Source organism: Trachinotus anak, unplaced genomic scaffold, assembly GCF_046630095.1.
Source record: "Trachinotus anak isolate AG129_WGS33_773 ecotype Australia unplaced genomic scaffold, CSIRO_AGI_Tana_v1 ptg000028l, whole genome shotgun sequence".
NCBI classification, from domain to species: domain Eukaryota; kingdom Metazoa; phylum Chordata; class Actinopteri; order Carangiformes; family Carangidae; genus Trachinotus; species Trachinotus anak.
This window is the reverse complement of record NW_027273879.1, coordinates 12,523,682-12,540,302: the sequence shown is the minus strand read 5'-3', so window position 1 is coordinate 12,540,302 and position 16,621 is coordinate 12,523,682. Positions and strand designations below refer to the sequence as shown.

Genomic DNA, 16,621 nt, shown 5'->3' with positions numbered 1-16,621 from the left:
AGGAGAAAGCAGGCAGGGAGGCATACTCACGATATCCTGTTTGAGTGTCCCAAGATTAATTAGCATGCAAGAATAGAGAGAGAAGAAAAACACACAGTTTAGACACCAGTGTGCAATGAGTCCAAACAACAGTGAGGAGGAACTGGGAGAGGCATAACGAGACCAACAAAAAAGAGTGTGTCATTATTTGACCTCCATGAATAAAGAGTAAACTCGTAACGTCACATAATCGTTCCTGGTTTGTGCTTCTTTAATGAGCCAAATGAACAACTGGTTATTTATTGACTGGGTCTGACTTTGCGCTCTGAACGTTGTCTAACAAAGATCTAATAAGATGAAAGGTGAAAGGACAAAATTTACATTTTAAAAGAGAGAAAATGAAAATGAGTTAGGCAGAAACCGATTCAAGGAGAGTCTACATTTTCATGTGAATGGGTTGTGACGGTTTACATATCTTTTACAACTGGAGGTTATCTGAAGACAGAATTCCAGGTAGCAATTATGCATATACTCTCATGCAATTTCAAGTATATACTTTTGGGTTTGAATAATAATTAGGGAATAATTTGGTTTCTTTCGTTACACAATGAAAAATCAACTTGAAACTTGTCGACTTACCACAAGTTTGTTGGGAAATCGTATCTAAATGTTAAACAATCACACTTGGATGTTGTGGAAGTGATGATGACTATTTGTCTAAACTGAATCCACCACAACTGTTTTACCATGCATCAATTATTTAACGGAAAAAAAATTATTGACAAAATATTCACTTTGATGGACTGTCCTCCTTCAGCAAGCCTTAAGGGATTTTTTTTTATGGCTTACTCAACTGAAAATCAATAGCTGTCTAGAAGGAAGGAAATCAATCTAAAAACCTATAGCAAATGGTTGGCGGTAAAGTAAAGTATGCAATTTACAGTTAATGGTCTAAAACATGCAAAACCACAGGTATGGTCCGTTAACTTCGATTGTCAACACGCCAGTTGGACCTTTCATACACCATTAATGTGAGTGGGTGTCTGTATGTATGTTTGTGTACATGTGTGCTTGACGGTTTGACACTCACGCCTGCATGGTTGTTGTGGCAGTTTGAAAGGAGAACATATTTTCCTTGGGGAACCAGTTAGTGTCCTCTGCAATCAGAGAGAAGAGTTGTTGACACCAAGGTTAAGTGAAGAGAAAAAAAATCTGTCCTAATGTGCTAGTAAATATGTAAGAAATATGAAAGCACAAAACCAGCACTTCACAGTCCACTACTCCACAAATGGAGAGAGGGAGACACACAGGAAGAGACAGCAGAGGAGAAAGACGGGGAGACGAAGAGTCAGAACTACAGACCACCACGTCACATCCAACATCAAACCCTCAATCCCCACCAGACCTGAGAAGATATAGATTTGAAAAAGTGTGTCGAAACAAATAATGTAATACTAGCTCCCTTTTAAGGTACGTTTTACTCTGATTCATCCAAACCTATGTCAAAATTATGTGTGTGATTGATTTTATTGGACTGATTTTTCACAGTGAAGTACCTTAAAATGAAAAACTGAATTTCTTAGTTACTCCTAACTAAATGTTCACTAAAATATGAAGTGGTCCTAAAAAGCCTAGAGATATAACTTGTACACAAATAGAATTAAACTGTCACAAACAGTAGAGTAATGGGGAAGCAAGATTAAATAAATATTAAACAAATAGCTATATATCTCATTGCCCTTGTGCATGCTCTCCCTGAGTTTTTTTTTTTTTTTTTTTTTTTTAACAAATGATTAGAAGTATTCAAATGCTATTTCATCTCTGGTCTGATACCAATCCAGTCCCAGCCACAGGGCTGTATGAGCAGCCCCTCTTCCCCATCCCGCCCTTGTTTGGATTTCTGCGCCTTTCCCTTCCTCTGTGTCCTCCACCCTCTCACCTCTCTCCATCCCAGTCATCCGGTCCACACTCCACATCCGCTCTAGGCGTCTGTGCTGCTTGCCTGCCTCTCGGCCCGAGCTCTCCAGGTCCAGGGAGCCCTGGCTTCGCGAGGGGGCCCCACCACACGAGTCACAGGCCAGCCCGCTGCACTCCGCCTCGCCTTTTCCACCATCGCCCCAGCTGCGGATGTTGTGGGCGCTGACGGAGGTCTGCAGTGGGGGTTGAGACAAGTGATGATGGTGGTGGGAGTGGTGTGATGCATGATGGGGGTGGGGCCCGGCCATGTTTAAAGACTGCTGCTGCTGGTTGCTACTGCTGCTTCCACTTGCCCCGCTGCTTCCTCCGCTGCTGGAGGGCACACTGGTGCCGCCGACGGCGTGGTGGTGGTGGTTCCCGTGGTGATGGTTACTGTGGTGATGGTTGCTGTGGTGGTGGCTGCTTCCACAGCTGCTGGTGCCACGGCTGCTGCTGGCGTGGTGGTACTGGGTTGGAGACGAAGAGGTCGAGGAAGGGGAAGTGGAGGGCTGGATCAAACCACCTCTGGATCCCACCCCGCCACTCCCCGACTTCTCCTTCAGGACGTCCAGTTCTAGGCTCTCCTTGCTGCCCCGTCCGCTGCTCATCAGCAATCCTTGCTGTGTAGTGATGGTGTACACACGGGCAGGCTGCAGGGTGCACTCAACACACTTCTGCTGGTCTTCCTCCGCTGAGAAGCTGCGTTCAAGGGACAACCTCGCTGGCTTGGTAGAAATGGTGATGGAGGGGGGAGGAGGCTGAAGCAAGCCCAGTGGCTGTTTCACCTGGCTGGGCTCTGGGTTGTCCTCACAGCCCTTGGTGGCGTTGGTGCAGGGATGGAGGTGGTTGTTGTTGTTGGAGCCAGTCGTGTCACTTGGAGACTCTGAGTCAGGACCCACCAAGGTTTCACACAGAAGATGAGCTGGAACATCAGAGATAAAGACAAACATGAATGTCAGAGAATGTGAAATAAACCAAGATACTAATGCAGCAAAGAAAAGAGAGAAAGAGGAAAAAGAAGTCAAGTTGACGATGACACAGAGGATATCATCATCTTCTTTCGGTTATCAGCTGTTGTAGTGACACACTAATGATCGCAGCCTGGCTTGTGAGCAGAGGATAAGGTGAAGCAGGTGGAGGGAGAATTAAAAGCCGCACAGGAATACGCAGAACAGCACAGAGGGATGGACAAATGACAGGATGGCAGAGACGCTGACCTGATCCGTTTCGGTTTTCAGAGTGTGTGTGGGACAGGTTCTCTCCAAATGCTCGCGCTGCTCTGTGGGGACACACACACATGACACACATAAAGACATTAATTCATGGGTGGAAAGGAGGGTTGAGTGAGAAAGGAGAGGAAAGGGTAGGGGAGAGAGGGGCAAGGGAATTGTAAATTATAAACCTAATTGCCTTCTTTGTAGGCTTGTGCCACCCACAGATTAAGATGCAGCTGTTTTATCTCCACACTTCAGGCAGCCTCAGACTGAGAGAGCGACAGAGTATGAGACAGCAGGAGGAGATGGAGAGGATTGTTTTAGGCCGACTTAATTTCTCAGAATGACCTCAGTTTGCGTTGGTGGATGTAATTGCTGCCAGCAGACCATAAGTGTGTTTATTTTCTGGTTTCACACACAGAATGTATGTGTGGACGTATAGACTGTGTCTTTGTGTCTATAAAAATACTTAACCCTGACAGCAACTGAAGGAGATTGCTTGGAGATGTGCTGAAAATAGATATTGTGAGCTCCACAGCCACAGCACTGCATCTGGTGCAAAGCTTCTTTTTTTTTTTTTTCTCCTGGTCTTTCTTTCACTCACACACAGAAAGAGATAAAGGAATACTCTAAAAGACAACCATCCAGCCATATATAGCTGAAACTCAATATCATATCCCTTTTAATGAAATGGCCCAGGGTCTTGCAGTTGAATGACACTGACCTCCTTATGTTGCTGTGGTTGGCGTGTGACAGGAGTGGAAAAGGAGCAAAGAGAGAGGGGGTAAAAGAAAGACGGATCACTCTGAAGACGTGCTTTCAATGTCAATATGGCTACTAAACTGAGAGGAAATGTACCGCAGCAATAACTATTAGGAATAATGATTCATGATAGTAATTAAGAATAAGGAGAATAAAGGAGAAAAGTGAGTAACTCTCATACTGTATGCTATTAATATGCATTCATTCCCGCAGCAAGGACCATGATGAGATTGTCATTTCCCCAACTGACTGAAGGAGACTGGGCCTTATTGTCTAAAAAATTACACAGGACATTTACATGAGTATATTTTTGAGGCACTGGTACCAGGAATTATTTCCAGTTTGTGTGATTTTATACTTTCATTCCAGGAATACTGCAGCATTGATGTGGTATTCAACAACAGACCCCTGTAGTTTTGCATTACAGAATTCTAACTTTATGCAAACTGACTTTTAACACTGAGATTTCAGAGAGTTCACTGCTAATGATCGACTGGAAAAGGAGGACCTGTTAAGAACCAGCAGGTTTTGTTTGTAAATACCTGGTGTAAAAAGCAGTTTGCATAATTTACTGAGTTCATATCGATGTGATCTTAAAAAATAACTTGATGTGATCACAGTTGTAGTTACACTAGCAAGGGCCAATTAAGTGTTTACAGCTTTCACTATATTCAGGAAAATAGCCTTTGTTCCTGTTGGTTATGCTTTCCTAATGCAGTTGATGTCAGGGGTGAGTGCTGACACACACACACGCACACACGCACACACACACACACACACACACACACACACACACACACACACACACACACACACAGATACACACACATTTGTGCAGAAGAACCCCCTGTATACAGGGAAATCTGTGGGTGTACACCTCCTTCCTGCCAGCTCTGTCAATTTTTAAAGCCTGTCCAACTCACCAGGCATACACACACACACACACAAACACACACATACACACACAGATACACACACACTCTCACTCACATGCACACACAGCGCAGTGAGTGCAGTGAAAACCAACTTTTTTTCAAACACTGTTCTGATGCACCATCTTTCTTTCTCTCTTCCACTCAGTTTATAATTTATTTGCTTTAATTTCAACACACCAGGAAGCAGATTTTACATGTTTGACCTGAGGAAGTCCTATAAATGGAACAATTACATTTATTTTAACCTCTTCAAAATCTGCCCTACTAACTATACCCTAATAACTAAGATTCTGAGGTCCTCCACCAAAGACTGCTCCTTTGGGAATGCATACATCCTTATCAATATGTAACAACACCAGCATTGAGGTTAGTGGGGACCCCCATTAGAAGACAAAAGAAAAGACAAAAATCACAATGAACAAGATGGGGACTCAGAGTGCAGACCTCCATCAAGGCCAAGGTCAAGCAACATAAATCAGGCTTCAGAGAAAAGAAAATACAAATACATAATTAATGATCTGGATCTGCCCCAAAATTTAATCACTTCTTCCCTGGCCCATGCCCCATCCCTCCACCAAGTTCAGTGCAAATCAGTACTAATCCTGTTGACAAACAAACAGACACAGGCGAAAACATAACCTCCTTTTAATAATCAGGTGTTCTTGTGTTTGTTCTTGTCTATATCATGCCCAGTCACAGTGAGCTGTTAGATAAAGAGCTGCAGGAGCTCTGATGCAAGCTGCATCCAAATTTTCAACGAGTCATTGTACTGCTTCCTGCTGCTGTGCACAGCATTAAATCAGATTGAAGTTGCTCATAGCATGATGACAATAGGCAGATAATTGATTGACTTCTTTATTAAAACAGTGTCAGTTTGTTTGGCTGCACTGCTAACAGATACACCAGTTGCTCTTCTGTTGTACGTGCTCAATGAGTGTTTGCTGTAGTGTTAAAACACACTTGTTACTGCCAGTAGATATGATTGTCGCCAAATGAACCCATTCTGAAATCTTAAGGATAACAGCTGTAAAGCTGTGATAATTTCTGCTGATACTGTGCTTAAGTTATTTTATATATGTCCAAACAAAATTGATCAAATTACCACAAACCAATTGACAGTGAATCAGTGGGTCTTTGATCAACTGTCAGCCTTATGCATATGGCAGGCATGTTCTCACAGAGGGTGAAGTGTTCATTGCTTAACACTAATGACCATGCTTTTATTTTATCTCAAACACTTATTACCCTAAGCAGTTTGTGCCTCAATTCAGAAGGATTCCTTATTTCTGTGCTAGGACTGGAAAGATATTAAGTAACACTTTAAATTACAGAACTTCCTTGAGTAAAACTGGAATATTGCTGCACGAGAATACAGCTCACTGGAGCTTTTACATTTATTGAGTTTTTATATTTTTATCGTGCATAAGTTACAAATGAAAATGTTTGTGCCTGCAGAATCATTCAAGTTCCTTTTGTTGTTTACTCCTAATGGGGAAGACTGCAGCCAAAGTCAACCAGACTCTCTGAGTTTTGGGGAGTTATTGAGAATCGAGAAGCTCTGCACGTGCTGCGACACGGTCCAACTCCCTTCACTATGCTGCTAAAAATAGCTCATCATGCATGTCACTGCAATTCTGGTATGCTGCATCTTCTTCGCTGAAATCCTCGACTTCTTCTCTTGAACGTGCATGCACGTGTGTGTATACGCACTTGTGTTTGTGCATGTGAGTCTCTGCAGAAAGGACTCGAAAAACCAAATGATATCTTTGCGTCTTGGTGTATGTGTGTCTACTTGTGGTGATGTAACGAGCAACAACCTCTGTTAAGGACAGTTGTGATAAATGCCGTCTGCGCTCTAATCAGCAGGTGTCCCTCAGACATGTTCATTTTGCCCTCCTCTTTTATTATTCAACAGGCCAGGCACTCTGATTAGAATCACCAAACAATGTTTCAAGAGACTCGCATCATCCATTATACATGAGAGGAAACTGAGTTGGAAACCAATAGACCGAAACGCTTCAGAATCCATCCTTTAAACAAAAGCTCTGTCTCCGCTGTGACGCCTCGTGTTACTGTTTTGCACCAACTCCATACGTGATGTGTGAGCTCAACAACACATCACAGTGTGTGAGGCGGTGGAGAAGAGATGCCCTAAGCACAGGTGAAAATTAAGAAGAGGAAGAGCTTGAGATTTGAAATTCATCCTGCATGCTTTCAGACATGTGACAGGGGTTTAGGGAAAGAGACGAGTTAGGGAGGGGAGTTTCCGAGAAGGAGAGATGTGATTACAGCAGAGAGGAGAAGGACCGCACAGAGAAAATGGGGCCATATTAAAAATGAAAAGTGGAGTAAACTTGTGGAAACGGAGGCAGACAGAGAGATGGTGAGGAAATAAGAAACAAAACTGACAACAGATTCAGTTTCATCCCCAAATGAATCAGCTCAACCCTAAAACCCTTTGAGATTTAAACCCTTAAGGGGCTCATTAAGTGTGATATCTACACTATTAAATATGCAATTTGCTGCCCGTGGAGGTTGCTGATAGATTAAAAATGTATGTTACTTTAGAGTGGGACAGTGTGAGCACATGGGTCAAGGATGGGACAGGTTCAAGTTCAGTCCTGGATTCTGATCAGATCAAATTAGGTATTTTGACAGTGATGGAGAGGTGGAGGAGACTGGTTGTGTTAGAGTGTAAATCTTAAACCTTAAAGCAGGAGTCACCAGGCTTTTTGAGACTGAGGGTTACCTGTGGGGTAAAGAGTAATACTTGTTTGAAATAATGCTCCCAAATAATGTAAATTTACCTTTTTTAATAATTTAATAAGCTACATATATGAGGAGACTGACTGTTGCTGATTACTGTTTAGGATTCCTCACAATCATTATCAGATCATCACATCAGTAAGGTGTGTTCTGTGTTTGTTCTTAATGAAGTTTATATCTGAAAAGCCTGAGTCACAGGGTTAGGTTGAACCAAAAAAACAGGCAAATTTGTTTTCTCAACAGAAGTTTTTTGATTGAAACGCTGCCCGAAAGATTGAAAATCAATCTTGTGTATTTCACTACAGTAACTCATAGCGTGTTTTGACAGCTATTCCATGAGCTTATGGGAAATGGGATTTGAGAACCAAACAAACTGAATTTTTTTCACATACCCCCTTGAGACACCAGGCTGTTAAGGTTTCAGTTGTATACTCTGTCATGCCTTGTACTTCTATCATTGTTATGTTGCCACAGTTTCCATGAGGATATTGATGTATGTTCATATTAATATTCCTAGTGCTCGGATTTAATGTGTGTAATGTACATAATGGCCAAATTAACATGATCCATGTCACAATGTCCATGTTTGCTTTGTTGTTTGTCATACATGAAGGTTAGATGTCCTGACAACACCACAGGTGGATGCAGTGCTTTTCAGCTGCCAACTTAGATGCCACAGTGTCCTTGAACACAGAAACCAGGAGTTTTGGAATCAGTTGTCACTATCAAATACACAAGTCCTAAAATTGTTGTTCGCAACTGCACTTCAGAATGACACACGTTAGTGTTTTCTACAGGTATCAGTATCAACAGGGCATCATTTGTCAGTGCTTTCAAAACTGTTACAAATCATTACAATCATTACATTTTGTCATGTGGCAGTGACGATACTGAGAACCCCTACAGCCAACAGAGGGCTTTCTCACTTGAAATGTAAACATGTCGTTTTTGACCAGTTGCTGAAAAGACATGGATGCTGTATGGTCCAATGTGTTGAACAGATCTAAACTCCAAGAGTAGCTCTAATCCTGTTGCATTAACTTCTATTTGGTATAATGTGAAACCTGAATTTCCTGCTTATTGTCCAGTCGTCTGTTTTGTTCCCTGTGAGTGAGCGAGCAAGACCGAACATTAGCATATTTGGCCTTTGTCTGGGTCCACAGTTCAACAAACTGTAGTGTACTTAGCATTTCACAAGCCGAATGAGTCAGACAAAATTACACGCACTCCACTTGTGGGACATATTCTACCACAAACTCCACAAACCACTCTGCAGATGCATAAAAGGATCCTCAACAACAGGAAGATACACCTCAGCACTTCAGTTCTTTTAATGGCTCTAGATAAAACAATGCATAACTAGATACTTGATAGATGGGAACATTACAAAGCTGTAAACATGCCCTTTTTCTTCACTCTCTTTTGGTCTTCTGCTTATTAATGGATGGTGAAATATTACTTATGACTCATGCTGGAGCTACTTTAGCAACTTTTTATTTGAATTCTTTCTCTGATTGTTCTGTTTTTTTAGGGGACTATTACACCCACGTTTTTGAACACCCTTCAATCAAACTTTTTTCCTGGTTAGGTTTTTTTCTGACAGGTGTAAAATGTCCACCAACTATTAGAAATCTGCCAAGCAACCAAAGCACTGTTTGCTTAAAAAAAAAAAACCATTGTATGTAAAATATAAAAATCTCCATTTCAATAGGACTGTTAGATAACTAGATCATTTAGAAAACACAATATTAATCCTATTGTATGACAGACAGGTAAAAATACAGTGACTGTTTTATACTGTTGTCACAATTCATGGTCGAGGACCATAATGTCGACTTGTTGATAACATTGATTATTTATTATTTATATTTATTTTCCTGTTAATGTTGTTCAATTTTCTGAGACCCCACTTACTTAATATTCAGATATAAAATATATATTTTTTGTATTTTATCTGTTTCAGTGTTGTAGTCAAGTCATGAAACCTTGTCAAGTCTCAAATCCCAGGTGAGTCTGAGCCACCAAAGAATTGTCTGAGTCGAGTCTCCATTACCTGAGTCTGAGTCATCAGGGTTGAGTTTATTGAACATGTGAGGCACAATAGCCAAACAAATGCATTCGCAGAGGGTTACTTTTTCTACTTATTTTGGCCGTTTCTCTTTGATAAAACAGTTATATCCTTACATCCAGGGGAAAGTAAAAATCATTAAAATATATATACAACATTCTTACCAAGAGCAAAAGAGCTGTTCATGTCATGTCTTCTGTCACATCACACAAGGTATTCTGTGTCAAATAGTAATAATAAATCAAATAAAAAGGGAAAAGATCAATGATCATTAACTAAAACAATCTTGTTCTCCTTTAGTCTAAGACGTCATTTTGACCAGCAAAGTATTTCCAAAGCTACAAAATGGCCCTCGAAGGATCCTTAGAGATTAATCAATTGACTTGGCCGTAGAGAGGCACATATTACAACATACAGTATTTCCATTATTGACCCATATCCAATCATGCCTTGCCTTTTCCCTGTGGATTCTAATGCAGTTTAACACTGTGACCATAAATCTTTTGAGGACAAGCTCAGCTCAGATGGCTGAAAAACAGCCCATCACTCCCTTGGCAGTGTTCCCACTGGTCTGAATATCATCAGAGCTGATGTCTCTTTGGGTGTCTCTCCACTGTAAACAATGTGCTGCCAAGCTAAGAGATTCCTCGCTCTTAATGCTCTTTAATCAAATCCTCCTCTCAAATGGACTAATTGAATTGGGTTTCCTACAGTCGCACGCAGAGGTGCATACACACACACACACAAGTGCACAGCAGGAGTGATGAGGACCTGTTGAGAGGCTTGTTGCGCGTGCTGAGGGCCAAAGGGACTTTGGAATGTTAATTGCAGTCTTGAAAGTGCAGTGCATTATGGGACATGTGGGAGCGAAGCAAATGATCGGGGGGCTGATTAAAATGTCAGCACACTAGTGGCTCACCGCAGCGTCCCCAACCACATGCAGCGCTGAGTGGTGCAGCTGATTCAGACACACAAACTCAGTTACATCACACAACACTCCGCTGTTCATTTGCAGTAGCCCAGACATATTTAACACACAACTTTTACATGGATTGTAGGCCTTTTCCACGACAGACATTTTGACTTGAGTTTATACACTTTGCTGGCATGGAAAGGTTGATGTATGATTAAAAGCCAAATGTGATAAAGCACAATGGAAACAGACTTAGCAAATAAATCATGATAAATCAAACTTGAGACGTTCAAAAAATTGCGGCGGATGAAATGTCAGAACTGCGTGGAGCGGCGATGAGACCGTAACGTTCCTCAAATTAATCCAAGAAATAAACATGAATCCCATGTTTCTATCACATATCCAGTATGGTTTTCCATCATTTCAAGTCGGCTTTTTTAGTCTTCTCCTGCAACAATTTCATGGCACCTGACTGGAGAATTGGCGCCACCAACTGTTTGTCTCGATGTAGCCAACTCCTAATATTCACTTAACATTAGTGGATGGAAACATGCTTTAATTCACATTTTTATGTTGCTGATATTCTGGAAATTTGGTTTGTAGTGAAACTTTACTGGTTTGACAGTGAGCTTGCATAGACAGATGAAGTCATCATTAATTTGATTATTTACTCCTGTGCTTTTCCTGATGTGGCATGTCATAATTGTCTTTAGTGAAAAAAGTTACAAAAAAAAAAAAAATAATAATAAGGAAGTTAAATTTGAAAAGTAAATACAATGAAATTTAAAAAAAAACAAACAAGGTCCATTCATGCAGCAGCTGACCCTATAATTGTTTCTCAAAGTCCACTTATAAACATGCTCCACTTTGTGACCATATCACAAAGTCTTCATCAGCAATTAAGCTAGCTCAGTTATTACTATACTCTGAAAAAAGAATGAAGGTGGTAGGTCTGGACATCTTCATTTCTGTGACAACTGAGAAGACTTTAGTCAAGATTGTTTTGACAGAGAATAAATAAAGAATAGAATAAATATGCACGATAGACAGACACAGGCAAACAATCAGAAAACACTGTTGGAGTCCTAATCATTGCTCAGACTGTACTCAGTAAAATCTGCCTCATTCAGCATATTTATGGCAAAGAATTAAACTGTCTGATTGAACAAAGGAGGAGGGAAGGAGATGGAGAGGGAGATGGATGAGCTCAAGTGACGTTACTGAACATGGTACTGAAAATTAAAAATATATTATATTATGTATATAGTTTTAAAATACATTAGTGAAATAGAAAAAATAAATAAATTTATTGAGTGAAAAAGCAAACTCAATAAATCGATTTTAGCAGAGTGATGAGATTCTCGTAACTGAAGAGAAAAAATGGTTTCCCTCTGTTGAGCTTGAGTGAATCTGAATAAGATTTTAAAAAACTAGAATTACCACCTCGTGGTTGAATGCCTTCACCAACCAGTCAAGTTGCAGTTTACACCCAGGTCTGCCCCGGATCAATGTAGTACTGACTTTAAAGCAATGTAATAGAAGGTATTAGATTAGATAACCCTCAAGGTGTTCCTGAGATATCACATCCACGAGAATGGGACAGGCGTATGGATGGACAACCTGAAAACATGATGCCTCTAGCCACAGCTGTCAATGGCGTGGAGGCACAAAAAACAATTGCATAACAGCCCTTGAACCCATGAACAGAGTGACAGCAGGTCTACAACAAAGACAGTCGCACCTGTCCTGCATAAACAAAGAAACAATATTTCATTTGCATGCATCAGAAACGACCAATCCTTTCATCTTTCACACCATCTTTCACACCCCCACGTCTCTGTGCATGCTGCCGCCCGATGCCCTTCAGCCAAACCGCAGCACATGCCTCCTCTCCAGCTGACGGAGAGATCAAAGCGTTTGCTTTTTCACTCAGTGTCGCAGAATACTGGTTTGTAATTTGGAGGTAATCTCTCCTTTTTCTCTTCTTCTCGCTCTTCTTCAGTTGCTCGCTACTTATCATGAGCTGCTGAAGGGGAGAGTGTGACCTGTTTCATAACCAGCTATCCATAAGTATGCAAAAGATGACACAGGCACACACCAACACCTGGTACAAGGAGCCTGTGTCTCTTTAGTGTTTCCTCCATGCTGTTTACATGTATTCCTATGAATCTGGTCATACACACTTGTGTGGCATCCTCATACCTCAGTGACAAAACAGGTCATCTATCAGTGCTTTCCAAAATAAGGCGTACGGGTTTTTTAATTCATGCTCATGGCATTGCCCCTTACATGACTGCTAGGGCCACCATGAGGTTGACATCTGCGGCTTTAAGTGTGATGTTTTTTCTGGTGAGGACAGCCTTTGTCCCCCAGGACACTTCTCGGTATTCAGTGCACTTACAGGTTGTCAGGTTCATTGCTCTCCCAAACAATTAAAGTGTAACGGTGTACGAGCGAGTCTATGCAAGAGAATAAGATTACAAAAGCTGTGAATGATAAATTAGTTTATGATTTTGATATTTCTTTATGGGGATATTTTAGGATTAGGACTTGATTTTAGTGGTAGGGTTAGACTTTAGATTTGGTTTAAATGAAGGGATGGAGTTAAGTTGGTGTTACTTATGGTTGATGCCGGAGTAAAGATTAGCTTAAGGTCAATGTAAGGGTAAAGACTGTGCATAAAGCGGTTATAGACAGAAATTGTCAGGTCTCCTTGATTCAAACGTGTGTGAGTGCGTCTGTGTGTTAAAGTACTGAAGAGTTTAAATACAGGTGTGTTTACTGTCACTTGTCCCACATTATGCTCAGAAGTGTCGGCATAGGATGATGACTCAGACTCTTATACAGACGCAAAAACCGAATGTAATTTGCCTGTGAGGTTTCAAATAAGTGTGTATCTGTGTGTGAAAGTGTGCGTGTTTTTGTGTGTCAGTATATGTAAACGAGGGGCGGTTAGAGAGAGGAATTTATAAGATTTGATGTACAGCAGCATTTGCAGTAGGCTGCACTGAGAGAGAGGGAGAGCAGCCAGCAGTGTGGTGATGTTGTGATGTGAAAGCTGAAACTATCATGTTGCTAACTGAACAAAGTTTTAACCAGTCGGACCTGCTAAAATGAATTTTGTATTTTCCTCATGGAATGCAAACAAATAAGCACACCTTCAAATATGATAACTTTTTTTGTTGTGTACCTGTCTGGCTTTGCATCAACAAAAACAGGGATTGGGAGAAATCTAAATCCCAACAAGTTCCAAGCAGATAATTCCAGTTGTTTCCAGTTGTTGATTGCAAGACACAAGATCGCCGCAAAATCCTTGTAGTTCCTTGTGAAAAATGAAATTGTGTTTCAGAGGTAAAATCTTTATGTATCGATGTACATTGCTACATAAATATCTGTAATGGCAAAAAAGAAGAGACGATATATCTGACACTGCAGACAGAGCTCTAACATTTACTGTTCAGGAGAGTCCAGGCTCCGACACAATGGAGAGGAAACAAGAGCATAAAGGGATGAAGTGGAGGGAGCACATCAGTGCAGACGTGCCTGATTGTATGCATGTAGATTTGTTTGTGTGTCTATGTGTGTGAGGTGGAGGGATGGAGAAAAACCACTTTGGAGTGCTTGCTTCCACATTCATGGGGTCATGTGCAGGTGAAAGACTGATAAATATTGCATGTGATTCAGCTGCATTCGCCATCTGCAGGAGGAAAGGTCCCTTCTGCCATTAACTGTGAAAAATTAAACTCCGACTTGCGTGTTTGTGCCTTTGTGCTTGTGTGTGAAAGAGAGGGAGGGAGATATAAGAGAATAAGTAGCTACACAAGTGTGGGTGTGTGTGTGTGTGTGGGGGGGGGGGGGGCTGTATGCAGCATTTCAGTAGTTCTTCTGTAGTGAGCCTTGAGACTCTGACTCTCACACACTTATAGTACAGACTGCCTGCTCAGGACACCCTCTGTAACCACTTTCTATTTTATATGGGCATCACATTCTCATCTTCTTTTCAAGGTGGCACATCCTCTCTCTCTCTCTCTCTCTCTCTCTCTCTCTCTCTCTCTCTCTCTCTCTCTCACTCACTCACTCACTCACTCACTCACTCACTCACTCACTCACTCACTCACTCACTCACTCACACACACACACACACACACACACACACTGCACTGTCTGTAAAGAAGGCTGACATGCCAGCCTGTAAGTAAGGAAGGACCACATCCACATCCAGTGAGAGAATGACGTAATAGCACATCAGCTCACATCTGTGGATGTCGGAGTCTGCACGCACAAGTCAAGGTCATTCATTTACTGAATTACAACCCCGCACACACCGGGGCCTGCTGCGTGGAGACTGCTGAAGCAGGAACACGCTGAATTCATACCCGGATGTCACTCGGGACCGTGGCTCACTGTCTGCGCTTCATGCGTGGAGACATATGAACGCACAGCCACATGTGCTCCCCGGCAAACTGCAGCTTCAGCTCACACAGAGCAGCACAGGATGTCGCCGCTCCTGCATGATGCTACAACATCTGGATGCAGATCTGGTCATTTCAAAAAATAAAATAAAAAATCCATACAGCTCCATGCACTGTGCGCCCATGACGAGCCGTTAACAGCTTTTCACGGGTTGGACTCCGGCCAAGTAGTCTGAGTCCCTCTGCTTTTCCAGGCTGAATAAATTAAGAGCCGCTCACCGGCGCTGTCCTCTGTGACTGCCCCCATAACTGGCAGTGATAGGTGATCACTGCAAACGACCGAATCGATTGCTGTGATTGATTAATTGACAGCTGGATCATTTGCCCGCCGGGGTGTGAAGGCAGCAGCCTGATCGCTGCGCTGTCCGGCCGGGTCGATGCGGCCAGACAGAAAGCCGTTTCTGTTGAAATTACAATAGAAACCAAATGACAGGCTATGTTTACAGCAGATGATGGGTTATATCAGGCGAAAAGCAAACTGAGGTGTATCAGGGGTTGCGTGAACCACAGCCACCCTCGCTTTGCATCTGCATGACTTTCATTACACAACGATGCTTCACTCACAACAACAGTAAAAGCTCCGACGGGCCAGAGGCAAATATCCCTTTCCAGCTCATTTAGTCCTAATAAAAGAAGAGAATTTGGGAATTACAGGGCAGCCGTCCAGGTAGGCTACATTTCCTCAGTACAGGAGCAGTTTGGGGAGATTAAAGGGCAATTCAAACACACATTTACTCAGCCGCACGCCCCGGGCTAGACGGGACAGTCGGCAGACGTGCGGAAAGCGCAAAGAGCCGCTCTGCGCATCACAAAGAGCAGCCTGGCCGTGGCCGGGATAGCGCAGTGGTAATTCATCAAAACACACAGCTGCCACTCGGTTTCACTTCACATTGCTCCCACCCGAAGGCTTAAATACCCGCCAGGACTTCCCGAGGCTGCTGTAAAACGGGCGATAAAGGCGGAGAGCTCCAGGTGTCACTCACCTAACTTTTGCTGCCACAGAAGATATCGCATCGTTTCTTAGATTCTTCCTCTTGGACGCGGCAGTTCCCATGCTGACATGGAAACGACGCAGGCAGGAAAACAGTTCATTCCAAAGACTAGAAGGACGGAGGGATGCGACGATGAAAACGGTGTATTAAAAAAAAAAAAAAAAAAAAAAAGTTAATGAGAAATCCGGGAGCAGATAAGTCACACGGGAGCCTGCCGAGCAAAGAATGCAAAAAACTGGGATGTCAGCCTTTCTCCCCCTCTCTCCCTCTCTGTCTCCGTGTCTCTCTGGGTATGAGCACCTACGTGGGGTCGCTACACATCTGTCAGCATGTGGCTGAAAATACACAGACCTCTCTCTCTCTCTCTCTCTCTCTCTCTCTCTCTCTCTCTCTCTCTCTCTCTCTCTCTCTCTCTCTCTCTCTCTCTCTCTCTCTCTCTCTCTCTCTCTCTCTCTCTCATTGATCTGAAAACGCAATGGTAGGGGTGGCGATATCATCATCATCCTCATCATCACAAAGGGAGGGGGGCTGAGGAGGTGCTGTATGAGGGACACTGGTGCCATC

The 16,621-nt window shown here is 42.4% G+C and overlaps 1 protein-coding gene across 1 annotated transcript in view; it reads right to left on the bottom strand.

Annotated features, from left to right (window-relative positions):
- The window catches only part of nsmfa (NMDA receptor synaptonuclear signaling and neuronal migration factor a), a 41,454-nt gene extending 25,114 nt beyond the window's left edge, over nucleotides 1–16,340 (bottom strand). Inside the window, 4 exon segments of the mRNA XM_071466439.1 lie at nucleotides 1,064–1,136; nucleotides 1,919–2,857; nucleotides 3,153–3,214; nucleotides 16,049–16,340. Of these exon segments, the coding sequence (XP_071322540.1) occupies nucleotides 1,064–1,136; nucleotides 1,919–2,857; nucleotides 3,153–3,214; nucleotides 16,049–16,119 (1,145 nt within the window). The 5' untranslated portion in view covers nucleotides 16,120–16,340.
- Between the last annotated feature and the right edge of the window lie 281 nt (nucleotides 16,341–16,621).